The sequence below is a fragment of the Chrysochloris asiatica genome, unplaced genomic scaffold, assembly GCF_000296735.1.
Source record: "Chrysochloris asiatica unplaced genomic scaffold, ChrAsi1.0 scaffold00259, whole genome shotgun sequence".
Classification (NCBI taxonomy): Eukaryota; Metazoa; Chordata; class Mammalia; order Afrosoricida; family Chrysochloridae; genus Chrysochloris; species Chrysochloris asiatica.
In genome coordinates, this window is record NW_006408777.1 from 2,425,981 (window position 1) to 2,440,310 (window position 14,330).

The following is a 14,330-nucleotide window of genomic DNA, read 5'->3' on the forward strand; positions in this document are numbered from 1 at the left end:
TGGTCCTTCCTGTCAATATGTCCAAAGTATGAGAGATGAAGTCTGGGCATCCTGGCTTCCAAGGAACACTCTGGCTGTACTTCTTCGAACACAGATCTATTTGTTCTTTTGGCAGCCCATGGTTCTTTCAATATTCTCCTCCAGCACCATAACTCAAAAGAATCATTCTTCTACGATCTTCCTTATTCACTGTCCAACTTTAGCGTGCATATGAGGTTATTGAAAATACCATGGCTGGGGTCAGGAATACCTTAGTCCTCAAGCTGACATCTTTGCTCTTCAACACTTTAAAAAAAGTATTATGCAGCAGATTTGCCTAATGTAATATCTCATTTGATTTCTTGGCTGCTGCTTCCATGAGTGTTGATGGTTGATCCAAGAAAAATGAAGTCTTTGACAACTTCAATCTTTTCTCCCTTGATAAGAATGTTTATTGATCCATTGATGAGGATTTTCGTTTTCTTTACCTTGAGATGTAATCCATACTGAAGGCTATGGTCTTTGATCTTCATCAGTAAATATTTTAAGTCCTCTTCACTTTCAGCAAGTAATATTGTATCATCTGCATATCGTAGGTTGTTAATTGTGTTACCGTCTACTAAAGCTTTCTGATTTTTCTCTTATTTTGATGTGAAGATGTATTCATTTTCTTTGTGGTTACCCTATAATTTATTTTGTTCTTCATTTAAAACAGTCTGTTTTATCTTGAAATCTATTTGACTTTCTCGCCATTTGAGAGTTCTGCTTCTACACAGTTCTCTTTTTTTTTTTGCTGTGTAGATGGCTTTATTATAAATTGATGTCTCTGGCTCCCTATTTACAGTCTTGAAGGTTTGTTTTACTTTGGATATGTCTACGTATGGATTGAGTTCTGGGTGATGGTATCTTGTATGTTAATTTTAGGTTGCTGTCTGCTGTTGTTGGTTCTCAGTCAAAAAAACATCATTTAGTAGTTTTTTAAAAGTTGGTCTAGCTATTACAAATTCCTTTAATTTCTGTTTATTTGGAAATCCTCATTCCACCATCATATTTAAGAGAAGCTTGCCTGGGTATATGATTCTTGGCAGACAATTTTGTTCTTTTCAGAGTTTCATAAATGCCATTCCATTGTCTTCTCACCTGCATGGTTTCTGCTGAAAAATCAGAACTTAGCCTTATTAGTTCTCCTTTATAGGTGACTTTTCAGTTTTCCTGAGCTGCTATCAGGATTCTTTCCCTGTCTTTGGTTTGATTATGATATGTGATGATGGTTTTCTTTTGGGATCTATCCTATTTGGAAGTCTTCACTTTTTGTTGTGAACTGAGTAAAGGTTTGCAGAGAAAATTATCAGCTTTACATTCAACAAATTAAATACTTTGTTTCATCTTAGTGAATACAGTCTCCTCACTGCAACAACAGTTATCCTGCTTCCTCCCTGTGGCTCCTCATGGACATATTTCAAAAGTGAACAGAGCAAAAACATTTGTATACACACAAACAAAAAATAAATATTCATTTAAATGTTCAAAGGGCACATTATGCCAGCCAGCCTCCTGCCAGCAGGCACACAGCATTATTCAGTCCAAGGGCCTGAAGCCTGAAGCTACTGTCTTTCCATGCCACCATCTCTGCTGTCACCATTTTTTTTAAGTTGGTATCTCACACTTCTTGATGATCCTGGGATTGTCTGTTCCTGAAATGAAAGGTTAACTACTCTGCACTTTTAGTTACACATCTTCTACACTTACAGTTGTGACAATCACAATTAATCCTGCTAACAGTTACTCACAATTGAATAAAAAAATCTTATCACCATCACACCCCCATCCTCTTTCACCAGATACCCTCCTTGTTCTGAAACTAAGCACATTTATGAAATCTTCTAAGCTAGCCACTTCATGCCTATAGAGCCCTCCCCATTTTTGATAGCCAGTATCTAAATAGACATCCCTATCAATTCAGTGCAATAAGGAAACCAAGTTTTTCCTTGATTTAAAGAATCCTTCCATTCTGGTTGAAATTTTGAGCAACTGCAAAAGTCTAGTTTATTAAATTATAGCAGTTTATACTTGCTCACAGTATCAAACATCTTTCTCTTCATCTGGTCAAACATCTTTCTCTTCATCTGATCAATTCAAGCTAGGTTAAATGGGTACTAGCTGCAAGTTTGAGAGTTCACTCTCACCTCCCTGCACTTTAAATCACCTAGCCACTTCACTCTCAGCCCCAGCTTCTAGGGGCTAGATCAGTGCCCATGGGCTCAGGAGTTCACACATCTTCCTAAACTTCAGACCAGCCAACCCTTCCTCCTCTCTCTCATCTCAAGGTCAGTGGATGTCAGTGGAACATGGTCAAACTCAGCCTGTGTCTCCATTGCTGCATTTCTTCCACTTCCACTCACAAGTAGACCCAGGTGGTCATCAACGAGCACTTCTGTGCTTTTAATTATCTCTTCCTAGTCTGGAAATCTGATCATGTGCTAGACTCCCTGAGGAGAAGGGGTCTCAGGGCCAGGAACCTGGGTCATGGACGGGAGGAGCAAGGGTGGGGGTGACTCTGCCTTGGCCGAATTGCTTCCCCATCGGTGGCACCCTGTGTCCCTTTTCCACCTGCTCTGGCTGTATTGTTCATTTCAGAAATCTTTATAATCTTCTGGATTTTTAATACAGGTTTTATATTATTTCAAAATTTGCATTTATTCTGTGTTCTCCTTGCTTTCCTCCATTTTTCTGTAAATCTTTTGTTGTTGTTGTTGTCAAATGCCATTGAGTCCATTCTGACTCATATGGTCTACAAGTTTGCAGCTGTTGGGTTTGAACTTCCGACTTTTCGGTTAATAGTCCATTGCTTATCCTATAGCACCACACCAAGATTAATTCCTTTTCCTTTAGTTCCATTACCTTTTCTTCCTCAAATCTGATTTTTGGATCTGCATCTTGATCATTTGTGCCATTCTCTCCTTTCTTGTGTGAGTTAAAAATCTTCTGTTGTCTCTGGGACATTGTGATGTTTTCATATTTGTGTTTAATTTATGATTATCTATTCATACATTCTTCACCTCTCACCACCTGTCTTCTGTGGGTCTAGTTAGAGAATGGAAGAATGAGTATATTTCTCCATTCATCATTCATGCAATTCAGTTTGGGGTGGGTTTGACTGGTTTGCATCTATCACTAATCAGCTGGTATAGGAGCAAGTATTGGCCCCTGCCCAGTGGAGCAGCAGAGGGTATGGTGTGGCTGGACTCTATTGACACATTTGCTGTTCTGCTGTTGAGTAGAAAAGAGAGCACCACCCCTACCCCCACCTCCAACACACACTTGAGGAAACAAAACAAAATAAACAAGCAACCAACCAACAATGAAAAAATAGTAAAGCATAAAAAAGAATTTAAAAGGATAAAAAGAGAAAAGAGGGACATGAAAACAGACAGGAGAGAAAATAAAAGGAAGAAATAAAAATAACCCTTAGAAAAATCAGGGAAAATGTAGATGAAAAGAGAAAGAGAGTAGATAGCAGTAAAGAAAGATCAAAAGAAAAATTTAAATGAGAAATGAGAGACAGAAGAAAAGGAAAACTAAAAGCAGAGATAGAAAAGATAAAATTCAAGGGAATGAACAGAGAAGAAGGAGGCAAAAAAATAAAAACAATGAAACAGAAAAAGGAAAAAACCAAACCCCCAAACAGGAAAGCAGTGTGGCTGTTGGACCTGTAGAAGAGAAAACTTGCGGGGCTCCTGCAAGCCCAGGAGCTCTTGATGTGGGTGTGGGAGGGATGTGACAACAGAGTTCCTGGTCCTAGAAGGAGTTCATATAGGACTTGGTGTTACCTGTGTTCAGGGCACTCAATCTGGACATAGTTCATGGGAGCCCTTGATGGAGCTAGTTTCAGTGTCTGTTAGGACCATAAAATGACTGGTTAAATGCTGGTCTGGTGGCTCTGTGGGGTCTGTAGGTCCTAAGCCACTTGAATCCCAGCACCAAAATGATGCACCAAAACAGCGTAGCTAGGCCCCACCTCACACTGGCTCCAGAATCCTGGAGAGCAAGGGTCTGTGCTAAGGATAGATGAGAATGGGAGCTGGCCACCCCTCTGGTCGCCAGGGGAACATAGGGGTAAAAAAGAAACTATACATTTCCAGTCAACTGTGTGACTTTCTTCTGTTGCTAGAGTTGCTCTCAAAGGTTCAAGGTGGTCACCGTTTACCAGTCAGCCTCTGTCTCTCACTGTCCCTAATCCACTTCTTCTTCCAGCAGCGTTCAATGCACTTCTCTAACCTTTCTTCTGAAGTTCAGGGTCCCAGGATATTCATTTGTGTCTTTTTGTGTGTGTGTGTGTGTGGGGGGGGTGTCTCTTGTTTCTCTGTTATAGATGGTCCCTGTAGTGCATCTGCTTAGTCTGCCATCTTACTGGAAGTCTGTACCTACAATAATTTTTAAGGAAAAGAATCATCTTCTTTCAGAATCTATATATATCTAGAGAAGAATTAAAGTTTTTTTATTCCCACCCCCCCATAAATGTTTCTCCCTAGATGGGTGGAGCAATGGCCCCTCCAATGAAGGATCTACCTAGGTGGCTGGAAGAAAATCCTGAATTTGCAGTTGCCCCAGATTGGACTGATATAGTTAAGCAGTCTGTAAGTACCAACTCCACATTCCTGAATTTTTCCTTACTTTCCATTACCCCAATTAATTGTTCAAGTCTAACAGTACCTTTAGAGAATTTCATCATCTTCATACATCACTAATACATTGTCATTTCAGATACCTGTTCTTCTACTGTTGAAAGTAGATTGATTAGGACTCTGTAGACATGTACATTCATAGTATTTTTGTTAAGTACCATGGAGTCAGTTCTGACTCATAGTGACCCTGCACAGGGTTTCCAAGGCTGTAAATCTTTACGGGAGCAGAACGCCTCATCTTTCTCCCATGGAACCACTGGTAGTTTCGAACTGCTGACCTTGAGGTTAGCAGCCCAGTTCGTACGTAACAATTATGCTACCAGAGCTCCTTCATTCATAGTATTAAGGTAGTATTATCACAGGGAGGAATACCCCCAGTGAGTCTGCTTACCATCTATCTGTGGGATGATATTTGTAATGGAGATCATAAAGGTAACACATGTACAGATTCATGAACAGCTACCATAATCAGAATACAGAATAGTTCCATCACCCTAATACTTCTCTTGTATCCCCTCCCCTACTCCAAAATCCTATAACTACTGGTCTATTCTCCCTCCATTTTTGGAGAATGTCATATAAATGGAAGCATAAAGTATCTAGCCTTTTGAGACAGCTTCTTTCATGCATTGTAATGCCTTTGAGATTCATCTAAGTTGTGTGTATCAAATGTTTGTTCTTTTTACTGCTGAATTCCGTTGCAGAGATATACTGTTATTTGTTTACTACCAGAAGACATTTTGGTTGTTTTCAAATTTTGGACAAACTAGAGCTGCTATAAACATTGATGCACGAATTTTGTGTGAACACAAGTTTTCATTTCTTTGGATAATGCTAAACTTGATTAAATTTGTTGTATTGTTCAGCTACTTTCTGGTGTATTATTTCTTAAGTTAATCATGAATGCAGCCAGCTTGACATTTGCTTCTCTGATATGCTAGTTTTTAACAAATTCTGCATAGTTCAGTTGAGCAAACATAATACTGACAATCAGAGTTTTTGTTTTCATGAGTTTTATCATTGTGCTTTTAGTCTGGAGATGATATGCATTTCCGTTTGGAATGCCAATGTTTAGTTCACCATAAAGACCCATGCCAGAATATTATTTTCAGAACCACTGGGGAAAATGGATGCAAGAATTTGCCCAAAGGAATAAAAGATATGTGAAATTTTAGGTGTCTGTAAACTCTCTTAGTATCATAGTGGAGTCCTGGTGTGGCTCTGTAGGATAAACACTGGACTACTAACCTCAAAGTCAGTGCTTCAAACCCACCAGCCACTTCTTGGAAACCCTATATATTGGAACTGACTTGATGGCACTTGACAGCAACAGTATGGTAGTAGGGAGTGTGGTGGCTCTATAGGATAAGCAAGCCACAAGGTTGGCAGTTTGAGCCCACCAGCTGCTCTGTGGGAGAAAAATGAGGCTTTCTGCTCCCTCAAAAATTTATAGCTTTGGAAATCCTGTATAGGGTTGCTATGAGGCAGAACCAGCTCAATGGCATTTAACAAGTATAGGAGTAAGGAGGCCTGGTGATGCTGTGGTTTAGTAGTCAGCTACTAACAGACTTGCAGTTCAAACCCACTAACTACTCCATGGGAGAAAGATGTAGCAATCTGCTCCTGCAAAAAATATGTAGCAATAACGGTTCTCCCCTCAGCCTTCTCTATTCAACTGGGTTCAGTAATCTGTTACAATGGTAATGCAGAATTCAGACACTGTGCTCACAGTTATGGGGTTTATTAGGGATGTTAACAGGTTACATTCTGGGTCATAAATGCTCAGGAACAGTTGTTCCAGTTACCCCATAGCACACACCACTTCACCATAAACCTCTGCCTGAAGGCACTTGGCTCTAGCTCCATGAATCAGTAAACCTAGCTTTCCCACTTAAGTTCCTGGAGACACCCCACTCTACAAGCAAGCTTCCTGCCCAAGGTCACTCCACTTTGCTTGCTCCATGTACTGGGAAATCCACTGCTCTGCCTCACACATCTCCTCTGCTACTGCTCCTCTGTTGCAACAACACTGTGTCCCTGGATCTAAGAGGTTCAGTGCAGAGGGATCTCAGTGTTCAAAGGACACACTCCACTCCTGTTTCTTTGATGGTGGTGAAATCTACTCCCATCCCCCCGCTTGTGAGATGGCTTGTTTAAACCCATGCTAGAATTTCAAGTGTTCACAATTGTGATGAACTCTGTTAACATCCACAGCTGAATCATGTCATTCTATCAGTATCTTCTCCTACCTTCTCTTACCCAGACCCAGCAGGACAGGAATGTTTTGGTCGGGGTTAAAGACTATGGTTAGAAGAGACATTATATAACTTGGTGGCCCAACTTGGTCATGCATGACATCACAACTCCCGTTACAATTTACAGCCTGGGTGCAGTTTGATTCTATCTTAGAGGGTCACTGTGAGTCATAATTGACTTGATGGCAATGGATTTGGTTTGGATTTTGTAAAGGAGTGTCATGGGTAGAGAGGTTAAGCGTTTGGCTGCTAACTGAAAGGACATTGGGACTATGCCAGGGGAGAAAGCCCTGCTTACTAGTAAAGGTTCTCAGCCTTTGAAACCCGATGGGGCAGCTCTACTCTGCCTGTAGGATTGCTAAGAGTCAGAACTGGCTAGACAGAACCCTTTTGTTGTTGTTCTTTTTTTGAGTCTGCAAGTCCCTAGGTGATGCAAATGATTAAGTGTTGGACTACTGATTGAAAGTTTGACTGTTCAGACCCACTCAGAGACATCTTAGAAAGCAGGCCTAGCAGTATGCTCCATGCTGCTATTGCCACAATCCCATGTAGTTATTCTCTGCACAAATGGGATGGCCATGAATTAGAATCCAAAGGCAACTAATAGCAAGAGTTTGGGTATTAAGTGGTGGTATGCATAAATTATAGGTAAAAACTTATATTTTTGACAACAACTTTAATACTATTGTTGGTTCCTCTTTCCCTCAGGGCTTTGTTCCGGAGTCCATGTTTGATCGTCTTCTCACTGGCCCAGTGGTACGGGGAGAGGGAGTAAGCCGAAGAGGAAGGCGGCCAAAAAGTGAGATCGCCAGAGCAGCTGCAGCCGCTGCTGCTGTGGCCTCCACATCCGGAATCAACCCTCTCTTGGTTAACAACCTGTTCGCTGGAATGGACCTCACCAGTCTCCAGAACCTCCAAAGTCTACAGTCTCTCCAGCTGGCAGGGCTCATGGGCTTCCCTCCAGGACTGGCAACAGCTGCCTCGGCTGGAGGTGACTCCAAGAACTCAGCAGCTGTGCTGCCGCTTATGCTGCCGGGGATGGCGGGCCTGCCTGGTGTGTTCGGGCTCAGCGGGTTGCTCAACGCCCCACTGCCTGCTGCAGGAAACACCACACCTGGCCCTGGGCTGGGAGACCCAGAGGACAGCACTGCAAAAGCAGAAGAGAAAGGCAATGAGAATGAAGATGAGAACAAAGACTCTGAGAAAAGCACAGATGCTGTTTTGGCTACTGACTCTGCAAATGGATCTGTTGGTGCTGCTACTGCCACGGCTGGGTTGCCCTCCAACCCACTGGCCTTCAACCCTTTCCTCCTGTCCACCATGGCCCCTGGCCTATTTTACCCATCCATGTTTCTACCTCCAGGCCTGGGAGGGTTAACACTGCCTGGGTTTCCCACGCTGGCAGGACTGCAGAATGCTGTGGGCCCTGGCGACGACAAGCCTACTGACAAGGCTGAGGGGACACCCTTCAAAGATGAGGAGACCTTGGAAGGCAGTGATGCTGAGGAGAGCCTGGATAAAACCGCTGAGTCCTCCCTCTTAGAAGATGAAATAGCACAGGGCGAAGAGCTAGACTCACTTGACGGGGGAGATGAAATAGAAAACAATGAAAATGATGAATAACCAGTACCAGTTCCAGTTAAAGTGTTTAAAACTTTTGACAAGTGGTAGTCCTACTGTTTACACTCACAGTTAATGTTCATACCTAGTTTTATAAGCTGTTCTGTAACATAGTGTAGCAAAAAAAAAAAAAAAAAATCCAAGTCATGTTATACAGGTGTGTCAAAAGGTATCTTGGTCATTAAGTATTGTGCAGTGCATTATTTATTATCCCTAGGAGAGATGAAATTTGAGAGGTGATCATGTCTTTTTAAGGAAACTTACATAATGCTCTGCTTTCTTTCTTTTTTTTTTTTCCTTTTGGTACCGTTGGTATTATAATAAAAGAGCAATTTGTAACTGAGCAGCATCAATAGAAGGAAGTGGTGCTGTTTAAAGGAAGTATGAAGTTATATATTTAATTTTTTTAATTTGAACTTTTTTGCTGTGAAGGTCAAGATGAAATTTATCATACATATCATACTTGCTCATGATTTTCCTATTTGACTGTATGGGGGTTCCCACACTTGGCTCATACACACACAAACATACACTCTGACAATCTCCACCTTAGGTGTGAATGTCTCTGTCTCGAGACACAGCAATAATAAGGCAGCTGTTGAATGTGAAGGGTCCCTTTGGAAATCAACCTACTGGGAGGGTTCTTGCCAGATAGAACTACAGTTCCATTGTCTCGTGATGTTGTAATGCACTGGTATAAACAAATAGATAACTAAATAAAGAGTGAGAGAAGAAAGAATCAGGTACCTTTTTTAAAAAATTTAAAGGACTTTGTTACTTTAGCCACAAAGCTAAACAGCATTACCTCAGCTCTAAACTAGCCTTGAAGTTTACAGACATGACTTTGTAAATGTATTGTTTTTTTCTTTGTTGTGAAGTCCTTTTATTTTTTTCTCTGAAAACTGCTATCATGTAAGATAAAATGTAAATTGCTGCCAACTGTAGTAATGATGCTTTTAATAAAAGTGACCCATGATATGCAGAGATGTAATTATAGAATGTAGTATGTAGGGGAACTGGTGTTAACTCTATTTTTTGTATTCATAATAGATGCAAATATAGTATTCTGGCTTTTGTACAGTTTCTTGATGCATCCTCTTATACTAGATTAGCTGTTAGTAATACTGTAAACTGTCCTCAAAACTACACAGGAAGAAAAACTTTGAATTACCTTCACAGAATTTCACTCCAGATATCTCAACTGATAAATACACAAAAAATTCCCCTTACCCCTTCAAAAGGACATCTGAGACTGAGAATACTACAAATGTTTATAGCATATGAGACTATGGTATACTCAGGAACCAAGGGGCAAGAGAAATATGAAGCTTTATTAAGGCACAATATCTAGGTCATTTCTCCTTGGCTAATGGGTAGAAAAACACAATACCTTAGTGTCAGCAAGGCGCCTGGCATCCTACAGACTAGAGCTTGATGCCAAAACCGTGTGCGGAAAAACCCACATGAGATTTAAAAGGACCCCTTCAGTGCACATGTGCGCATACCCTCCCTGCCAAGAGCTGCTGATTTGTCTATAGCATATGACCTCTGATATGTAACATAAAATATAATTCGAGATCTGCTGTTTTCACCTTCTTAAGTTACCTAAACAAATTAAAAGGAAGAGGAAGGAAATAGACAAAGATGTGTTTGTGGCCTCACTCAGAAACCCTCCCCACAGTATACACACAGAATCCATACCGCTCATTCTTCCTGTGATTACAAGATCATCCAGATTCTTTTTGAACAAAGAATCAGTTAATTTATACCCCAACTTGAAAACAATGTACCCATTACAGTACTGGAAGAGGAATCACTTGAAGCCAATCAGAGATCCTATGATGATTCATCAACATCATCATCAATATCTCTTGAAAGTTATTTAATGGATAGCCTTGGAGAGAAGTACTTTTAAGAATAGCTTTATACTAAATGTATGAATTTACGTATTTAAATCACTGAAAAACTTTTTAGCCTAAAAATAGCTTTATAGTCTTGGAGATTTTTTTCCCTGTGACTTTTTCCTATTAGAGAGCAGTGTGCAAAGCCCAGGAGACCTTGGAAGGAGCCATCTCCATGTCATCCAGGATTCATCTGTTAACACTGCTGTAAAGTTACTTTTTTTTTTTTCTGGTGGCACCAGAGGATACGCACTGGACAGCTAGCCACAAGGTCAGCTGGGAAGAACAAGGAAAAGTTACAAGCCACCAGCTGCCCCGAGGGAGGAAGATGAAGCTTTCTGCTTTAAAGACTCACGGGGTTGTTATGAGTCAAAACCAACTAGATGGCAGAGTGAGATGGAATTCTTGGTATTGTACCTCAACTCTACCTAAGTAAGAAATATTTAAAATTCCGTCTAATATCTAATGACTGATGTTCATTGTGTACTCAGTGTAAATGAAGCACTGAAGGACAGAGCACTTTCTAGGCTTTGCTTACTGCTGCCTCATTTCTCTACTGCAAAGGAGATGCTCTTCTGTGAGAAAGCATCCAGTAGGTTCTTCATACAGCCTAAGACAGGCCACTAGTATGGAGGAGCTGGATATATATCTAGATAGTATGATACAGCATCCTCACCATGCTACTCTCTGAAAGAAAATTACTTCATGATGATCCAAAGTGTTTGATTCTGTATTTTTTTATCTTTTAACAGATCTTAAATTTGAAGCTGTGAATTAAGAGAGAGCTATATGAAGGAAGAGGAGTCCTGGTTGTGGCACTGTGGGCTAATTCATCAGACTGCAAAGTCATTTGAACTGCAAGGTCAGTGGGTTCAAGTTCACAAGTTGCTCCTTGGAAACCCTATACAGGGTCGCTATGGGTTGGAATCGACTCAACAGCACTTAACAACAACCTATGAAGGAAGAAGAGCTGCTAACCCCAAGGTCATCAGTTTGAAACTACCAGCTGTTCGGAAGGAGAAAAAGGCTTTCTGCTCCCATAAAGGTTTACAAACTTGGAAACCCTAAGCAGGGTCGCTATGAGTCAGAACCGACTCCAAAGCACATCACCACCACCATATGAAGGAAGAGTGTTTAAGTATTCAAGATGAGCAATTTGAATCTCCCAGCTGCTCCATGGAAGGAAGATACCAATCTTTCAAGATTAACAGTCTTAGAAACTATATGGCAGTGGTGGTGGTGCTTGTGTGCCATCAGTTGGTTCTGACTCATAGCGACCCTGTATAGGGTTTCCTAGGCTACAAATCTTTATGAGAGCAGAAAGCCTCATCTTTCTCCCACAGAACAGCTGATAGTATTGAACTCCTGATCTTGAGATTAGCAGCCTGACTCTAGATAGAGTTCTGTTCTGTCCTATGGGATTACTATGAGATGGAATCAACTTAGAGACGAAACAATATGAAATCTGACTAAGAAAACTTGGGTCCCAGTTGTTGTTAAGTGCTGTTGAGTCAGAGCTGACTCATAGCTACCCTGTTTAGGGTTTCTGAGGTGCAGCTGGTAAATTTGAACCATCGACCTTGCGGTTACTTTTATTTAAATTTGGATTTCTGGGAGTAAGTAAAAAATATTGTTACTGTGGTTCCAGTTCATATGTGCACAGATATATTCCTATCAAAATGGGTTTAAATAGCAATCTGTGGATAACTGCAGATAAATTCTTTTAGTTTCATCAGATGGAAATGTGGCATAGTGGGTTATGAGTTGGGTTGCTCACTGCAAAGTCAGCAATGCAAATCTACCAGCTACTCCTTAGGAAAAAAAATAGACTTTCAGCTTCTGTAAAGATTTACAGATTCGGGAACTCTATGCAGGGTTGCTGTGAGTCTGATTTAACTCCATGGCCCACCACCACCACCACCAGTTCATTAGGGTGCCTTCTAAAAAAGATCCAATCAAAACAGTGACTTCTGAGAGATATATGGGACCAGTTAAGTTCAAGACAGAGAGATCTGCTCAGAAGGTTATGGCCACTGCCTTTTAGGATTCCAAAAAGCTAATCATGATAGGTTTTCTCAAATAATCATGGAGGTTTATTAAGAACTTATAAGAAAATTGAAATGGCCTTGGTGAGAAAAAGGCCAGGAAAGTGGCGCTGAGGAATTTTTTCCATCATGATAGTGTTACCTTCTCATTTTTCATGTGTAGCAAGATCTGCCCTTTGAGAATTCCATTGGGAAAACTTGCTCTGTTCATTCTGCAACCCTGATCTTGCTCCTTCAGGCACAAAACTTAAAGAACATTGGAAAGGAATAGGATTTGAGCCCCAGAAGGATGCCAAAACTGCCATTTTTTGTAGTGCAATTAAAGAGGGTCCAATTCTTCAGGGAAGGGCTACCCCTTGTCACTGAGTCAGTTCCAACTCAAACTAACTATGTAGAATAGAGTAGAACTGTTCCTTAGGGCTTCCAGGACACCTGATCTTTATAGGAGCAGATAGCTTTATCTTTCTTGCACAGGTGGCTGGTGGGTTTGAACTGTTGAACTTTTAGCCCACTGCTTAACCTACAGTGCCAGAAAAAAATCACCTTCAGAAGTATACAGGTTTAAATAACTTCACATTTTGATACCTTTGGTAGTAGAGGTGTCTATGATTTTATAGTAATACTTTTCACCTTATTTTGCCCCATGAGTGTTTCTGTTTTAAAGAAATCAAAGGTTTGGGGAAAAAAGTTTTACAAATAAGTCACAGTTTTTTGTAATCCAGATTTGTCTTAAGTTCTAGCCATCATTAGTGTGGTTTCATCTCTGTATATACTTATTGAGTACTATGTGTTTGAGTTACGGTGTTAAAGAAGATTATTAAAGATGCATGGACTGCCAGAAGAACAAACAAATCCGTGTTGGAGGGAGTACAACCAGAATGATCCTTAGAAGGCAAGGTGTCCAGATTTCATCTGTCATACTTCAGACCAGTCCCTGGAGAAGGACATCATTATGGCAAAGTGGAGTGTCAGCAAAAAATAGGATACCCCTAACAAGATAGAGTGGCAGCAGCAATTGAGAGGGTGGTGCAGGACTAGGTGGTGTTTCATTCTGTTGTACTTGGGTTGCTCTGGGTCGGAACTGACTTGACAGTACCTAACAACAATAACAATATATGCAAGGTGCTTTCTTAGTGCCAGTATTACATCAGTGAAAACAAAACAAAAACAGACTAGGTTACTGCTGCCAAGAAACTTAATTCTAATAGAAAGATAATCGACAATAGGTTACAAATAAAATGTTTATGAACTATGAAGGCTAAACTAGATAATAAAATACTCAAGGAATTGCTCTCGAGTTGATGCAGACTCAGATCTAGTTGCAGAATGTCTAGGCAAAGGGACAGTAAATGCAAAGACACTGAATTGGGAATGAACTGGGGAGAGATGGAAAGTCAAGGTTGAATCATAAAGGGCCTGACTGGAGAACCCTGGTGTATAGGTTGGATTATATTTTAAGTGCCATGGAAAGCTATTAGGGAGTTTTTTATGCAGCAAAGGGATACAATGAAAACGTTCCTTAGAAGTGAGGATGATAAGACTTCTCTTGCTCACTTTAGACTTGTCAGGTGAGACGCGTCACCAGAAAAGGACATCATGGTGGATAGAATAGAGAATCAGTGAAAAAGATGGGAATCCTTGGTCAGGCCATAATCTCAGTGGTCTGGCCATTATGCAATGATGTAGTCATTCGCCATTTTGTGATCTGATGTACTCATCCAATTTTGGATAACACCAATTTTTACATAACCACCTGGCCATTGTTGCGTAACTGCCAAACCACTGACTGTCATGACCCAGTCAAATTGACATAACCTGCTGCTATTGCTGTTGCTGCAGTTTGCC

At 40.7% G+C, this 14,330-nt stretch overlaps 1 protein-coding gene across 1 annotated transcript in view; it reads left to right on the forward strand.

The window, feature by feature from the left end:
- CHD7 (chromodomain helicase DNA binding protein 7) overlaps positions 1-9,530 on the forward strand; it is a 409,978-nt gene extending 400,448 nt beyond the window's left edge. Inside the window, exons 37-38 of the mRNA XM_006874046.1 lie at positions 4,512-4,616; positions 7,628-9,530. Coding sequence (XP_006874108.1) covers positions 4,512-4,616; positions 7,628-8,542 — 1,020 coding nt within the window. The 3' untranslated portion in view covers positions 8,543-9,530. The remainder of the gene's footprint in view (positions 1-4,511; positions 4,617-7,627) is intronic.
- Positions 9,531-14,330: the final 4,800 nt, after the last annotated feature.